The sequence below is a fragment of the Vicugna pacos genome, chromosome 21, assembly GCF_048564905.1.
Source record: "Vicugna pacos chromosome 21, VicPac4, whole genome shotgun sequence".
Taxonomy (NCBI): Eukaryota; Metazoa; Chordata; class Mammalia; order Artiodactyla; family Camelidae; genus Vicugna; species Vicugna pacos.
The window spans coordinates 2,821,105-2,838,443 of NC_133007.1; the positions used below are offsets into that span (position 1 = coordinate 2,821,105).

General features: G+C 39.2%; 2 protein-coding genes across 9 annotated transcripts in view; one reads left to right on the forward strand and one right to left on the reverse strand.

Moving 5' to 3' along the window:
* Positions 1–1,595, reverse strand: part of LOC140687919 (uncharacterized) — a 106,052-nt gene extending 104,457 nt beyond the window's left edge. For all 8 annotated transcript variants that reach the window (XR_012062543.1, XM_072945849.1, XM_072945848.1 and 5 more), the window contains exon 1: positions 1,330–1,595. The gene's annotated coding sequence lies outside the window, so the exon portion shown is untranslated. The remainder of the gene's footprint in view (positions 1–1,329) is intronic.
* On the forward strand, positions 1,387–13,381 carry LOC140688154 (uncharacterized). The gene is made up of 4 exons (XM_072946907.1): positions 1,387–2,425; positions 4,990–5,071; positions 6,556–6,687; positions 12,754–13,381. Exons 1-4 carry the CDS (start codon positions 1,387–1,389, stop codon positions 12,839–12,841), a joined length of 1,341 nt encoding a protein of 446 aa, XP_072803008.1. The 3' UTR covers positions 12,842–13,381.
* The last annotated feature ends 3,958 nt before the right edge of the window (positions 13,382–17,339 follow it).

The window sequence follows — 17,339 nt, forward strand, 5'->3', positions numbered from 1 at the left end:
GGCAATTATAAATAATGTGGCTATGAATAGTAGGGTGCATGTATCTTTTCAAATTAGTGTTTTTGTTTCTTTCAAATATATACCCAGGAGTGGAATTGCTAAGTCATATGGTAGTTCTCTTTTTAGTTTTTTGAGAAACCTCTATACAGTTTTCCACAGTGGCTACACCAATTTACTTTCCCACCAACAGTGTAAGAGGCTTCCCTTTTCTCCACATCCTTGCCAACATCTGCTACTTGTGTTCTTGATGACAGCCATTCTGACAGATGTGAGTTATTACCTGATTGAAGTTGTAATTTGCATTTCCCTGATAATCAGTGATGCTGGGCAACTTTTCATGTACTGTAAACATGTGTGTGTGTGTATGTGTATACATACACATACACACACACACACACACACACACACACACACACAATGGAAAACTACTCAGCCATACAAAAGAATGAAATTTTGCCATTTGCAACAACATGGATAGATTTGGAGGGTATTATGCTAAGTGAAATAGATCAGAGAAAGAAATATTGTATGATATCACTTATATGTGGAATCTAAAAAATACATCAAGCTAGTGAATATCAAAAAAGAAACAGACCCACAGATAAAGAGAACAAACTAGTGGCTATCAGTGGGGAGACGGAAGGGGAAAGGCACAGTTTAAGGAGAGGGGATTAAGAGGTATAAACTACCATGTATAAAATAAATAAGCTACAAGATTTATTGTACAGCCCAGGGAATACAGCCAATATTTTACTTTTTGTGTGTGTGATATTAATATTAGGCTCTGAGTTTATTTCTTTTTAACATTTTTTAATTGAGTTATCATTTTACAATGTGTCAAATTCCAGTGTAGAGCACAATTTTTCAGTAGGAATTTTTGGTAGGAAAAATACATATAATTCTTTGAGTTCAATGTGCAAGGGGCATAACTTTACTAATAAAAATAATTTTAATGGTGTTTAATTTTTAATGTAATTCTTATGATATGTTTACATAAGTATAAATTGGTTCATCTTATTTACATTTCTTGGCCATGATACTGCTTTTAATATGTTTAGGAGATCATTAAAAAGAATTTGTCAAACCACGTGGTTTCTGCATGATTGGCATTAAAGCTTTTCCTGCTGGTATTTAATGAGAGCTTTGGATCAAATGTGTCAGAAGTACCTTCTAATTAAACAGCAAAAAATAAGAGTCTGTAGCAAAATGAACTTTGTTAAGACTTAAGATTTTGCTTTCCAAAGAGTTATCTGAGAACGTATATAACTTAGTGACGGTACTTCTAGTGCAAAGTAGAAAGGAACCCAGAACAGAAAAGCAGCTTCTTACCTCCGCAGGCTCAGCGCATCCTCCCCCACAGGCCGTCTGAGTTTCGGCTCCTTTGAAATGTCGGCGCCTTCCCCTCCGCGCTCCTCCTGCGTGCTGTTTCCTCACAGAAAGAAAGTACATTTTCTCCCCAGTCCTTCACGACATTTCATTAAAGCCGTAATAGGGTCACAGTACTCTGCTGAGACGTTTTCAAAAGGGAAGCGGTTCCTGTCCGATTCAGCCCTCCACACTGCGGGGACGGATACTCCTCAACTCCGCCCGGCGTCGCTCCCTCTGCAGGTGAGACGAAAATTTCCAGAAGCTGTGGTGGCGCGACTGCGCAGGCGCGACGGCAGGGGAGGGAGTCCGCGCGCATGCGCTCAGGCGGCCGCGGCCGCCGCTTCCCTCGCCGCCGCCGCCGCTTCCCTCGCTGCTGCCGCTTCCCTCGCCGCTGCCGCCGCCGCCGCTGCCGCCACCGCTTCCCTCGCCGCTGCCGCCGCCGCCGCTTCCTCTGCCGCGGCCGCGGGCGCCGCCGCTGCTGCCGCCGCTTCCCCCGCCGCCGCCGCCGCCGCTTCCTCTGCCGCGGCCGCCGCCGCTTCCCTCGCCGCTGCCGCCGCCGCTTCCCTCGCCGCTGCCGCCGCCGCCGCTTCCTCTGCCGCGGCCGCCGCCGCCGCCGCCGCCGCTTCCCTCGCCGCTGCCGCGGCCGCCGCCGCCGCTTCCCTCGCCGCTGCCGCGGCCGCCGCCGCCGCTTCCTCTGCCGCGGCCGCCGCCGCTGCCGCCGCCGCTTCCCTCGCCGCTGCCGCGGCCGCCGCCGCCGCTTCCTCTGCCGCGGCCGCCGCCGCCGCTTCCCTCGCCGCTGCCGCCGCTTCCTCTGCCGCCGCCGCCGCTGCCGCCGCTGCCGCCGCCGCTTCCCTCGCCGCTGCCGCCGCCGCCGCCGCCGCTTCCTCTGCCGCGGCCGCCGCCGCCGCTGCCGCCGCTTCCCTCGCCGCTTCCCTCGCCGCTTCCCCCGCCGCCGCCGCTTCCCCCGCCGCCGCCGCCGCCGCCGCCGCCGCCGCCATCCCGAGCTTTCGGCGCCAAATTCAGCGGGAGAACGGAGGTCGAATGTCGCACAGAGAAGGTAGTCGTTGGTTTACATACATTACCTGATTTAATTACTCAACTGAGGAAGAAAGTATTTTCTTGTGGGTCTATGTATTCTCAAATTCTTGGGGCAATTTAAAAAAAATGACAGACTATTTCTCTGGTCTTCATCTAGTTCCAATAGTAGAATTAGATGGACTTCTATTTATTTGTTCATTCGTTTAACAAGTGTGATTTAGTGAGGACCTATTTCAAATATGCATTTTAAAAGATACTTATGATTTGGGAAATGGAAGTGCTTCCTTATTTCTGGTCTGGTTCCCTAAATAGACTTGGTAACATTAACCAAAAAAGGGAGTATAAGAAGGAGATTAAGATTATAAAGGAATATATTATTGTTTTTTCTTTGATTTAATATCAGATTTATAACAAGTTACTCAATGTCTGAGGAAGTATAATGAATTAAATTTCTTCAGTTGGTTTAGAAGGCCTAATTATGTATTTTTCTTGACTTTGTTTCATAAATTTTTAATTATCAAAAGAATTATATATTTTCCTCCTCTTACTTGTAAATTACTGTGGTTTTGAATGAATCTGAAACCTCAAAATTAAAACCCACATACTACAGGTTAATATTTTGCCTGACCCTTGTCCAAATAAATTGAAGAATCTACCAAGAAAGATATTTTTCCCCACAGGTATTTTTGATTTGCTCTCTCATCTTACTTTATTTTAATTGGCATTATGAGATTCTAGACCTCAGTAAAAGTTTTATTCATTCTACTCAGACTTGAAATTTCTTTCAAATTTAACAAGATAGTACTTGGTGAAATCATTTAAAGGTTCTAGGTAATGTCTATAATATACAGTAGAGTCACGTTAAACTAAATTTCTTTCTCTTTACTTCATTCTGCTGTTAAAATCATTAAAGAAGACAATTTAGATGATATAAACAAATTTTATTTCACATTTCATGAAGTGGACTGTCTTAATTGCGGAGAACTGCAAAATGGGTAGAAGGCAAGAAACTTTTATAGGATAAAGAATAAAGAGCAAGGAAGAGGAAAATAGAAAATATCTGATTGGCTGAGGCCACACAGTCAACTTGTAGGGTGAGAAGACCCAGAGGTCTAACCATATAAGGAAGTATTAACTAAATAAGACAAAATGGACTTAAAAAAAAAACACCAAATTTCTTTTTATAAAATGACACAATAGAGGTAATTGTAAAATACAGAATAAAAAAAAAAGTCTACAAATGTTTCACAAATATATCTAGAATATACAGATACATTCAGCAATAATATCCAGACCTCAAAGTCATAGTGTTGAGTCGAGAGTAGGAAACAGAATAAGGCATCATTTAGCTAACTTAAAATATGTATAATTACAAAAGATATTTAAGAGAAAATTGTAAGGATTTCAAACACCTCAGTAAAAGTGAGTGGGATGAGAATGGAGAATGGAGAAAGGAAAGAAAGTCAAATGACACAAGGGACTGGATTTCCACAAATAGAAAAACAATGAGCTGTGAACCCAAAATGTGCTTAGCCCTGCCCTGCAAATTGAAGGAGGCCAAATGAAACAGTCAATCAAAAACAATAAGACACCTTGGTGGGGGTTAATTAGAAAATAAAAATGTTAAATATTTTTTCAGAATTTTACTATGACTTCAACACTTTCTTTTTGCTTGAATTCATTTTGCTGCCTGTTCCTCTTCCACAGTTTTAATGCACCCTGAAGGCTAAAGAGGGTTAATTCCATAACTAGAAATAATTTAGAGAGAAAGAATCATTGAAGTATAAAAAGGAAAAATCCTGCATCATTCTGAGCATTTTTTATGGCAGTGTGAATTCTCTTCATTCAAAAAGCATCTTTTAATATTTTAATTAGGATATTGTGTTCTATGAAAGGAACATCTGATTTTAGGAGTACAAATGAGAGTGCTATGAAACAAAGATGCAGAATTAAAAAGGTAGTATGCCGTTCAGCAAGCAGCAATAAAGAGAAAGGATGTGGGGACGGATCAAGGAGATAACGTGATTTTTGAAGTGAAAATTGTATTAGCATTTTTCAAATTTAGCAGTTTGACAAGGCTAATGACAGTTGTAATACACTTTTAGTTTAAAATGCAATTATTATCTTTGGCTAATAAACAAGAAGTCAATTCAACAAGATGTGCTTATTAGCATTAACTAAAACTTACTCTGTATAGATTCCTGATAGCACCTCCTCCTCGCCAAGTAGGTGCGCAGGTTTCCATTCAGTTGCTGTCTGGGCTCCCTTCTTCTCCCCTTTCCCTTTTTTTTTTGCTCATTTCTACAAAACAAAGAAGACATTAGTTGCAGATTCAGCTGTAAAATATAGCTGAATTTTAGTTTTCCCATTTTAAACACGAGGGAATTGAGCCTCTGAAAGGTTAACCAGTTGGCCAAGTGACAGAGCTGGGACTAAAATCCAGGTCTGCAGTGAAAGCTCACATTCTCAAGAACTGGACTGCACGGCCGTGGAACTGTAACATAGGACTTCCTCATTCCTAAAAGAGAATTTTGGACACATCTTCTTTAAAATTAAATTATGTTGTTTCTTTGTTTTTAACAGGAAAGGAAACCTGCCTAGAAGAAAAACTTCAAAAGAGCCATGATTTTCTCCCTCAATCAGGATGGGATGCATTGCTAGAAAGGTATTGTGTGAACTATTTTCTCAAGTTTAAAAAAAGGAAAAATAAGGTCAATGCTTGTCCCTAGCCCAGGCTACTTGCCAAGGCTGAGAATTTGGAATTAAACAAGCTACCCGTGCCTAGGCTCCACAGTCAGGCCCTCCTTCCTACTGAGAACCTGTGGGTGTCGTAGACGTGATTGGGGATCGAGTTTCGCTAGCCCTGTCTCTTCCGTATGCATGACAACCAACCATAAATTCAACCAGTATTGTCAGATATCCCCTTAAACTTTCAGGAATCATGTGTTAAGATACTCTAGTGCACATTTAAGCTACGTTGAGTCATGATGCTGCCACCTGGATGTATAAGACTCAAACAGAACTCTCAATTCTAATGTTGTATCTAAAGCCCTTGGAAAAGACAACAATATGAACTGAAGAAACTCTAATTACAATCTCATCTTTGCAACTGATTTTCAGGTTAATTGTCCTAATCAATTTGAGGACAAGTTAGATTCATTCTGAAGTAAGAATAATAATATCTGCATTAAAGACATTGTAGAGTTGATGTGAGAATTTAAATCAAAATGATATAAAGTATAAGAATGTTCTTTGATTTAGTGACTAGCTATTAACCGCTCTAAGTTTTTTTTATCTAGGAACTAGGAGTAACAAAAAGGCTAACCTACAGGGTTAAGTGAGATTGAAATGAGTCAAAAAATACATATATACATATATACAATGCTTCATAAACATTAGCATTCATTGTATTAATATCTTACTGAAAAGGCTCATGGTTTCTCAGGATAATATAAAAAACAAAAAAAAAACCCAAAATCATGAGGAGCCATTCTTGGTTCTTCTGTTTCCTTTCTGACTGATAACTTGAGGCGCTTCCTTCAAGGCAGACCTTCAGTCTCACCACTCCTGTGTCTAAAGCCCCCATGATTATCACCAGCTGCCCCTGCCTGCTCTCTCTTACCAAACTAGAGTTTACTCTCCCTACTGCTGTCAGAATGACCACTCGCTACTAAAAATTACTCAGTTGCTTATTTCTTCCCCAGGGGTAAATCCCAATTCTGTATTATGTCCTAACAATAGAAATCATACTAGTGTCTACCTGAGCATATTTTGAGTATTTTTCCAGCTTTTTTTGACATCCAATTGACATATAACGTTACATATATTAAGGTATGCAATATAGTGATTTTATATACGTATGTATTTCAAAATGATTACCATAATAAGATGAGTTAAAAATCTATCACCTCACATAGTTACAATTTGTGTGTGTGGGTGTGGTGAGAACTTTTAAACTCTATTCTCTTAGCAGCCTTCAAATATACAATACAGGATTGTTAGTTATAATCACCTTGCTGTAGATTACCTCCCCAGAACTTACTTATCTTACAACTGGAATTTTGCACCTATTGACCACCTTCATCCATTTTGCCACCCTCCACCTCCAACCCCTGGAAAGTACCAATCGATGTTCTGTTTCTTACATAGCCTCTGGTTCCTGTATTCCACAAATCAACTGAGAGGGAGAACGGGAGAGGCTTCTTTGCATACAACCTCAACATATATCAGAAGACAATTTGAATCCAGAACAAATGGTCAGATAGACCAAAACAAACCTAGGTCAGTCCAGTTATTCAAAATTTGGATTAGGGTATTTAAAAAAAATAAACCCAATCTTTGCCTCTGAATTAATATGCAGTATCTAGACTCAGGATGACAAGCAAGTCAAGACTGGCCAAAAGCCCTGGAGTGTTTTAGTTCTGTATCACTTAGGAATGCTTTTTCTTTCAAAGGACAAAGAGCGAATCATGGTAATTGAACATTTTTTTTCTTCATAGTGAGAAGCTCAGAGTAGGGGGTTATTGGTGCCAGTTCAGCGATGCCACACAGCCAGGCACTGTGTTTGCAAAGTGCTTGCGTTCCCCTCAGGGTACTAAGGCCATTGCAGCTACAGCACTTCTGTTCCTTTCCCAGCAGAATGGGAAAGGAAAGAAAAGGCAGATCCCATCACCAGGAAGCAAAAGCTCTCCCAGGAGACACTTCCGTCTGTGTCTCTTGGACCAGAACTGTACAACAGGGCCACCCCTGTGTAAAATTTGGCTAGAGAACAAAGGTGTTGGAGTGGAGGTGGGCTCAGCCAGCAATGGTGGGCGAGAGCCAGCTAGTTCACAAGATCTGACTGGTAAACTTTCAGGAATTTTATGAACCAGTTGTTAAACAGAGCCATTATTTAAAATGTTCTCCATGGTGGCTACATTAATTTATAATCTCACCAACAGTGTAGAAGGCTGTGTGGGTTGATCTGTGGCCTTTCTACCCTGTCCCATTGATCTATGTGTCTGTTTTGTGTCAATACCATATTTTTTTGACTACTGCCACACTGCAGTATAGGCTGAAGTCAGGAAGCTTGATTCCTCCAGCTCTGTTCTTTGTCAAGAGTGCTTTGGCTATTCTAGTTCTTTTGTGTTTCCATTAAAATATTAAAATTATTTGTCCAGTTCTGTGAAAAATACCATTGGTAATTTGATAGGAGTTGCATTGCATCTGTATATTGCCGTAGGTAGTGTGGCCATTTTAACAATATTGATTCTTCCAATTCATGAATGTGGTAAATCTTTCCATCTGTTTGTGTTGGCTTCAGTTTCTTTATCAGTGTCTTATCAAAGTTTTCAGAGTACAGATATTTTGCCTCCTTAGGCAGATTTATTCCTAGGTGTTTTATCCTTTTTATGCAATAGTAAATGGGATTGTTTCCTTCATTTCTTTTTTGATTTCATTGTTAGTGTATAGAAATGCAACAGATTTCTGCGTATTAATTTTGTATCATGCAACTTTACTGAATTCAGTGATTTGCTCTGTTAGCTTTCTGGTAGTGTCTTCAGGATTTTCTGTGTATAGCATTATGTCATTTGCAAACACTGACTGTTTTACTTCTTTTCCCACTTGGGTTCCTTTTATTTCTTTTCTTTTCTGATTGCTTTGGCTAGTACTTCCAAAACTATGTTGAATGAAAGAGTGAGAATGGGCATCCTTGTCTTGTTCCTGATCTTAGAGGAAATGCTTTTTACATTTGCCATTGAGTATGATGTTAGCTGTAGGTTTGTCATATATGGCTTTTATTATATTGAGGTAAGTTCCCTCTGTGCCCACTTTCTGGGATTTTTTTTTATCATAAATGGATATTGAATTTTATGAGAAGCTTTTTCTGTATCTCTTGAGATGATCATATGGTTTTTATTCTTCAATTTGTTAATGTAATGTTTCACATTGATTGATTTCCAGATATTGAGAAATCCTTGTATCCCTGGGGTAAATCCCACTTGATCATGGTATGTGATCCTTTTAAGGTACCATTAGAGCTAGTATTTGTTGAGGATTTTTTCATCTATATGCATCAGTGATAGTGGCCTTTAATTTTAGTTTTTTGTCATGTTTTCTGGTTTGGGTGATATCTTTGTCTGGTTCTAGGTGATGGTGGTCCCATAGAATGACTTTGGAGGTATTCCTACCTCTGCTGTGTTTTGAAATAGTTTTGGAAGAATAGGCGTTTACTCTTCTCTAAATGGTTGGTAGAATTCGCCCGTGGAGCTACTTGGTCCTGGACTTTTGTTTGTTGGGAGTTTTTTAATGACATTTTAAATGTCAGTACTGGTGTTGGTCTCCTATAATTTTCTATTCCTTCCTGGTCCAGTCTCGGGAGATTGTGCCTTGTTAAGAAGTTGTCCATCTCTTCTAGGTTGTCCATTTTATTGGTGTATGATTTCTACTCTTATCTTTAAGATTTCTTTCCTCCTACTAACTTTTGGTTTTGTTCATTCTTCTTTCTCTGGTTGTTTGTTTGAGACTTTCTCTTATTTTCTGACATAAGCTTGTATCGCTGTAAATTTTACTGTTAGAACTGCCTTTGCTGCGTCTTACATGTTTTGGATTGTCATGTTTTCATTTTGATTTATCTTTAGGTATTTTTTTATTTATTCTTCGAAATATTTTGTGATCCATTGGTTGCTTAGTAGCATATTGTTTAGCCTCCAGGTGTTTGTGTTGTTTTTTTTTTTTTTTTTCAGTTTTTTTCTCGTAGTTGATTTCTGATCTCATGTCGTGGTCATAAAAGATGCTTGATATGATTTCAAATTTCTTAAATTTACCAAGGCTTGCTTTGTGGCCTACCATGTAATTTATCCTGGAGAATATTCCATGTGCAACAATTGAAAAGAATGTGTGTTCTATGGCTTTCAGATGGAATGCCCTATAAATACCAATTAAGTTCATCTGGTCTAATGTGTCATTTAAGGCCAATGTTTTCTTACTGCTTTTCTGTCTGGATGATCTCTCCATTGATGTCAGTGGGTATTAAAGTCCCCACTATTATTGTGTTACTGTTAATTTCCTCCTTTACGTCTGTTAACATTTCCCTTGTAAACTGAGGTGCTCCTGTGTTGGATGCATATATGTTTACAATTTCTTTGTCTTCTTGGATTGATCTCAAGTGAAAAAATGCTTGACAGTGTTACATGCTTATATTTTGTTTTATTTGCTAGGGTACTTCAGATAATTGAGGTGACAATGATATTCATAGATTAAAAACTTCAAGAATTGTTGTGATCTTAGATTGGAAATCTCATGGTATGTCTCACTCAGTTCATTAACTTGAAAATAATTCTGTAACAAACATCTTGTGCATCTATGAGATACAAAAGTGTGGTAATGCTGTTGAGCAAGTAACCAGCTGACATTAAAATAGGTGTAGGGGGTATAGCTCAAGTGGTAGAGTGTGTGTTTATTAGCATGCATGAGGTCCTGGGTTCAATCCCCAGTACATCCATTAAAGAAGAAATAATAATATTAATGAATAAACCTAATTACCTCCCCCTGCAATCAATCAATCAGTGTTGTCAGTTTAGCTTTCTGAATTTAAAAGTTGTCATTTCCTGAATAAGAAAAAATACATTAATTTGAATTTTACTTGGTCATTGAGGAAATTTTAAAAATTAGGCTTCAGGTTTTATCACAAAGTTATTATATATCCTATTTACATGTAATGAATAATTTGGGAGAATGTGGGAAATAACTTTACATCATTTACATTTATTTTTGGTATAATACCTTTTCCCCCCATTTGCATGTAAGAGGGTCCTATGTCTCTTGAAATAACAATGAAGCAGTGGCTCAGAATATTAGAGACAATAGGGCAAAGCATATTTTGGATTTAAAATTTAGAAACCTGGGTTCTGGTTATACTTTTAGAATGATATAAGCTTGTTACTCTGTTATTTTTAAGAATATGGAATCAGAATGAATTTAATTGCTGGAATTTATACTGTGTTAATTTGTTCCAGCTACTGGGGAGCTTGTAAATGACACAGATTTACTTCTTACAGTTCTGGAGGCTGGGAGGTTCCAGGTGAAGATGCTGGCAGGTTTGGTGTATAATGGAGCCCACTTCCTGGTTCATAGATGGGTCTTTTAACCATGGTCTCCCGTGGCTGAGGGGCACGCAAGCTCTCTGGGGTCCTCTTCCCTAAGAGCATCGATCCCATTCATTAGGGCTTGGCGCTGGTGACCTGATCACCTGCCAAAGGCTACACCCCCAATCCCTATCACACTGGATGTCAGGATTCAAAATATGAATTTGGGGGCCACATTCAGTCCATAGCATTTACTTGCAGGTAAGAGAAACCAACCTGAGTTCCATGTTCTGCTCCTTCTCCACCCACTCATCTTAGGTTCGTACGGCCTGACTGTTTTAATTTTTCCGGGACATAGCTTAGTAAATAGATGAAAAAGGAGGACCTAGAAGTAGGGTTTCTTTCCTGACTCTTAGAATAATGCTTTCCTCAATTGGATGTGTTGCCTGTATTTTGTTGAGAACCTATGTAATTTTAGGACACCAACTCTTTGAGTTCTTAAGAATAAATACATGGTTTTGGGAAAGCACGCAGAGAGAAATAAGACAGACTAAAGTTTACATGTTAGTAGCTCCACCTCTTACTGACTGTGTGACCTTAGGTAAAGATATTAACCTCCCTGAGTCGTGGTTAGTTCATTTGTAAAACTGGAGTTTTAACAGCTCCTGTGTTACAGACTTGCAGGGCATGGCCCCACAAATGTGTAGAGCCCCCAGCCCAGTCACCTAACACGTAGGAGGGAACAAATCCTAGTTTCTTTTCTCTCTCTCGTCTAAGATTTCCTTTGAGTTTTTAACAATTTTTTCACCTAACAAAGTTGTCCTTTGTCTCAGAAAAGTATTTTTTAAAATTCTATACACTTCTAAAGTGATAAATGAGTATGTAGGGGTCAGATGTACAGTTACCTATAAAAGTTCAGCTCTCCAGGTCCCTACGGTTGTCTGTAGGTTATAGACTTGTATTCAGCATCACCAACTTTCATCAGATTTTCTTAGTTCTTCTTTTCCATATTTGTTGCCCAAGCACCACAACTTTTGTAGTGAAATGATAATTTCAGAGAGCACGAAATGTGTCATTTTTGTATTTTCTGGAAACCAAAATCAGAATATTACCTTTCATTCTTACCTCCATAATGGAGCCACATTTGAGAGAAGGAAAAAAAAAATCACATTTGAATGATACATCTATCTTCTTGAAGTAGCTTTGTTATTTTTATGGTCCTGGAACTGGTTAGTGGCTATGTTCCTCTGTAATTAATATGTAACCTGTGTGAACTAATTATTAATCACTTCAGGCTCTGAAAATGCACAACCTTTTGTTTAATTAATTAACAAGTTTGCTTGCATTTACATCCATAAATTAACATAACCCAAACTGACCGGAGCACACACGTTACAGAGTGAGTTCTTTTCCTTCACAAGCCCCCTCAAGCCCTTTTTATTATCTGTAGCCAGGCTTTGGGGGAAATTTTTTCCTATTCATTTATTTAACAAAGTCAGGTGCAAGAATTGGTCAACCAAGGCTGTGTAAATGTTTATCTTTGAAAAGACGGGCGTACGTTTGAAATGTGAGGATAAAGCTGCATGAGTCAGTCGGCAGGAGAGACCCTTCGCCTGGAAGCACGTCTGTCTTCTCAGGTGCTCCTGGTGTACAAGCCCCGGCAGCCCCTCTGTCACTTAGTGTGACGTGTGTCAGCAGGCGGCACTTTGTAGGGATGGCGCTGAAGTAGATTTAATTAAATAGTTGGTCAGTAATATTGAAGTGTGTTACTGGATCTATACTTTGAGAAAGTAATGCATAGCATTAGAGTTTAAAAGTGGAAAGTTATAAATCTCTTCAAACATTTTAAAAATAGCATGCTTATTTATCTGCTTGGAGCTCTCCTTTATATTTATGTGGTTAGCGTGTATAATGCTTAATTTCTGGTTTATGATTTGACGGACAATTTGTTGTCTCAAAGATATAGTTGAAGGGTGGAATTTTCATAGAATATTTTAAGAAAAATGGATATTCAATATTTGTCTGTTTCCTGTATCAGATTGCCTTGCCTTTTGAGGGAAAGTGGCAGTGATTAGTAATTCTATTTTTTTCATTTATTACTAATCCAGAGTTTTCACAAGTACTTTTCTGACATTTGTTTTTATATATACATATATATGTACACACGTATGTATGTATAATACATATGTATTATATTACATATGCATTATGTATTTATTACATATATATATGACAATTTATTGTTGTTCAAGAGAGCTAACCTGTCTACGGTCATCTGCAGATCTTTCCTGTACACCCATTACTGGCAGCCAGCGTGCCAGACCCAAAGACAGACAAATCACACACCCTGCCCTTTGGCGCACGTGTGAGCTGGGAGAGGAGACAAACGTGGAAGCAACCACCACAGATGATGAGTGGTGTTACAGTGGGGACTCTGACCAAGATCTAGGGGATACCAGACGGGCTAGTTAAAATTGAGGGTGGGTAGTGGTTGGGAGGAAGACAGGTTTGCTGGACTTACTGGAGGAACCAGAGTTTTCCATGAGGTGAACAGTATGAACAAGCTCTGGCTCTGCGTTCTTTGGGGTTCTTGGTAGATTTGACTGGCCTTACATCTGTCAATCACAAGCTCATACAACATGGGTGTTTACACACATCTGTTTCATTGTGGCAGTGTTGTCACTTTGCAGGAACTGCTGTTTTGACAGTATTGAAGTTTTCAATTTCAGTATACCATGGCTGTTTGATATATTTAAATCAGTGATCAGAAATTTTAACTGGGAGTTGAAAATGTGTCTTTAAATTGCACAAAATTGTGTGAAATAGTTGATAATGATACAATTGAGGATGAATATTATGTGCCTAGAAATAAGGGGAAAATCAATAAAGCAGCTATGGAATAAAAAATAGCCTGCTAATGAGAGAATATTTGAATTTAAAAGAAGTCCTAGTATCGTCTGAACATATGGACATAGTTTTCATTCCAGGATTATAGACGCTGTGTTCTGAGATAGATGCAGAAGTACTTAGTCTGGGTGACATACTGTCAAGGAGCTGCAAAGACTGCACTTCAGGCTGCTTGTTCAGATTAGAGAAGGAGTCCAGGTGACATGCCCGAGTCTCTGAGCCCATGTGAAGCAAGACAGGGGAGTTGAACACCATCTCTTAACTCTCACTCCAGTTTTCAGTGTGCTTCTAGATCTTAAATCTCCCTCAAGTGGCAGAGCGCTACTGTCCGTGAACCGGGCACAGACTTCTGGTTATCTGGATTTTGTTCGGTCTGCAGTGATACATTCATAATCTCCAAAGTGATCACTGCTGCTTGCCTGCCTGCCCCTCCCCCACCTCACACAGGGCCACCCCCAGAGCCTGCGTCTCTCCCTTCTGTTCTGACTTTGTAACTCAAATGGGGACTATTTTTTCCTCCTGAGAGATTTGGGGGAGGATGGGGGGAATAGGATAAAGCCAGAGCGGTCCATTTGGCATTTTTAAAACCCATCCCTGCTTCTCCCACTGCCACCTGAGCCGCTGACGGAACCTGCTTCCAGTGTAGGGACCCCACTTTCCTGCCTTTCTATCTCTAGGTGCCGTTTCTAACGATCATATTTTTTAAAGTCCTGTTGAAAAGTGAAACTTACCTCATGGTGCTAATTTTCAATCTTATAGTAGCATTCCATGCAGCAACTCGATGAAAACATCTCGATCGTTCATTATAAAGATCTCTTTGGTCATATAATTAAATTTTTGTGGCATCCATTTGGGAACATCTGAATTAATGAGTGTATGAATTAACAGAATAGCAAATAGCAAAATAACAAAAGGCCTTTGATAAAATCAGGACTAGATTTGGATTCTTTTGAAGTCGACGAACTTGCAAATCATACAAGATTCCAGCGTTGGAGAATACTTCTGCTTATTAACACAGGACTTTTTATGAACCATAATGTAATCTGGGCAAGGAGTTCACGAGAAAATGGCTTATCTTCCACCGTGACACCGAGCAGCTGTTTTTAAAAATCAGAAAGAGAAACACAACTTGCATTGATGTTCAGGCCTGCGTGGGAAGCCGCCTGTGGGCTTCATTTCAGGGTCTCCACAGGGTCCAGTGTCAAGAAAAGGGATTTCTCCCCTTTCTTTGAAAATGTAGTAATATACCAGTTATGTAGAGGTCGGATTTCAAATGGCTTCAACCAAGGAGGATATAATCAGAAATTTAGAAAGCAGGGGAGAATATTAGAATCGCCAACAAGTTTGCTCACTGAAGGAGCTGTAGTCCCAGGAAAGCCTTCCAGCTCTGACTCTGCTTTCACTTAGTCTTACTTCTCTCTCTCTTTTTTTTAATTAAAAAAGTTATGATGGTTTATGTTGTTGAAATAGGCTAGAATGTATGATGGTTTAAAGTCCAGGTTGTTGTCTTTATTTTTAAAAAAGACAAACAGAGCAAGTGACAGAGGGGTACAGATTTCCGATTTCTAAAAGCTAATATGCCATCATTTTACGAATCGGTTGCTGGTAGCCTGACAGTGATGGCCGTGAGAGAAATGCCACTAAAAGCAGGATGGAAAACTCCAGAAGCCAAGCAAGTGAAGTCATCTGAAGTTGGAGCAATTAGGCATGCATTTTCCAAACGTGTATCACATCTGGAGTAAAATTCCTTTAAGTCTTAGAAATGTTGTGATACTCTGAACATTTTTTCTGTTGAGAAAATCACTTATCTGGCATACATTGGCCTTTCACCATGTTGGGTAAATTTGATATTTGAGCATGGGTTTTTTAAATTAGTGCATTTTTTCCTTTTTAACTATAAATGAATGCTGTTTTCTAGTCACCCTTTGGTGGGGCTATTTCCTTACTTTTTCAGGGGCCTATGTAAACTTGTTTTCCCAGGTATGTTAATCCAGACAAATTATAAAGTCGATAAAGTATATATTGACCTTGAACTAGAGTTTATTTTATCACATGGCCCATTGATCCTCATTTTAAATTACCATTTCCTGTATGTATGAGCCAGTCATTACCAAGTATGGTCATAATTGCACATGGTGTTGAGTACAGGAACTGTAAATCTATTGCCCAATCATAACATTTTTGAATTGCATTTAAGTAGAGGAAGACAGTTAAGCTGGGCAAAAACAAATGACAAGGGGACGGCGGTCTGTGAGATTCAATTCATGGGAAAGATACAAGATTGATTGTAAAACCCTTGAAATGTAGGTTTCTTGTAGATGCATTCTTCATCTGTTACACATGGGAAGTCATGTGTAACAGAGCTTAGACACCCAAAACTAATCAATGCTGAGGCGGCTAAATACTTAGCCTTTTACATGTAAACCTGTCTGCAAAATTAGGGGGTTAGTGTATCATTTAGAAATCTTGTATTTTCAAAAATCCAGTGCAAGCACCAGGTGATCTGTGTCTGAAGATACGACTGTGAACCATACAGGCAGTGGATACAATGTCATCAAACACCTGTTCCCACACTTGCACCTGATGGTCAAGAGCAGTGCTTCTCCATTTGTTTTGCAGAGAAATGTTTTTCATTGCCCATGTGTTCCATTTCCCTCTGAAATCCTTCATCTGATTTTATCCATTTTTTAAGGCTCCTCTTTCCCTCCTTTCTTCAGGCACTGTGGCTATGGCACTTTTCTGTAACCTTTCCATTGCTGTGTACAGTAGCTTAAAATTGCAGTGATTGAGCATAACCCACTTGTTTATATAAATTATTGAAATCCATTTGCACCTTGTAAGAATGGACTTCAAAGCACTGCTGGGCACATGTGCTGAAAGTACATGTATTGCACAAATATAGGGAAATGGCCTGATGAACATGGTTATGGGAGGAGAAAGGGGAAAAAAGCTGATCAGATGTGAAATGTAGCTGTTGTAATTAACATGTTAGAACAAAAATTGTTATTTTTCTTTTCATTTGGTCAGTGCATATTAGAATTTGAACTGCCTGGGGATTCTTTATTAGAACTATTCAACTATTGTTTATCAGAAATGTTCAACTATTGTTGAACATTTATACTTAATTGAAATAATTCCTTAAGGGAGGTTTTATCTAAAACCTATAAACAGGGAATTGTGTATAAGAATACTGAATGAAATAGGAAATTTAACAAAAATGATGAAGTCATGTCCCAGATGGCTGTCACTTGTTAAACCCTGGTTTACCTGTCTTGCTATGATGACATTTCATTTGGAAGGATGTTTGTGTCGCAGCTGACTGTTCACGTCTGGTGCTGACTGCTGTTCTCAGCCATCACAAAATGCTGAATGTGTGTAGCTGGAGCTTCCTGCTGTTACCTGGAGATGGTGGGAAAGCTCGGTTATGTATATCGTTTCCTAAAGTATATTCAAACAAAAAAAGAAACCATTACCACTATTTTTTTTAAAGACTGCTAAGATTTGATTGGGATTACATTAAATCTCTAGGTCAGTTTGGGGAAAATTGGCATTTTAAGAACATCAGATCTTCCAATGTTTGAGTATGGCATAACGTTCCATTTAGTTGGGTTTTTATAATTTTTCTCAGCAATGTTGTATAGTTTTTGGTATGCAAGACTTGCATGTGCATTGTTAAAATCTTATTTATCAAATTCAAATTTATCCTGTTTATCATTCTATTTAAAATATCCTATTTTATATATACTTCTATGTAAAATCTCCCTCTTAAGAGCATCTGAATAATCAACAACTCCTACACAGCTTCAGTTTGCGTATTTACATTTGGGTATCAAGTCACGGTGACGCCCAGTGCTTCCTTGCGGCAACAGCCAGTAACTCACAACTTCACACCACGTGATCTGGGTCTGACACGTCCTGGTGATGCCCTCTTGCTTCAGAGCTCTTCCTGGTGAGTATGAC

Coding starts and splice junctions, on each gene's coding strand:
- LOC140688154 (XM_072946907.1), top strand. CDS start 1,387: ATGTCGGCGCCTTCCCCTCCGCGCTCCTCCTGCGTGCTGTTTCCTCAC. Junction 2,426..4,989: donor TCGAATGTCGCACAGAGAAG/GTAGTCGTTGGT, acceptor TGTTTTTAACAG/GAAAGGAAACCTGCCTAGAA. Junction 5,072..6,555: donor TGGGATGCATTGCTAGAAAG/GTATTGTGTGAA, acceptor TTTCTTACATAG/CCTCTGGTTCCTGTATTCCA.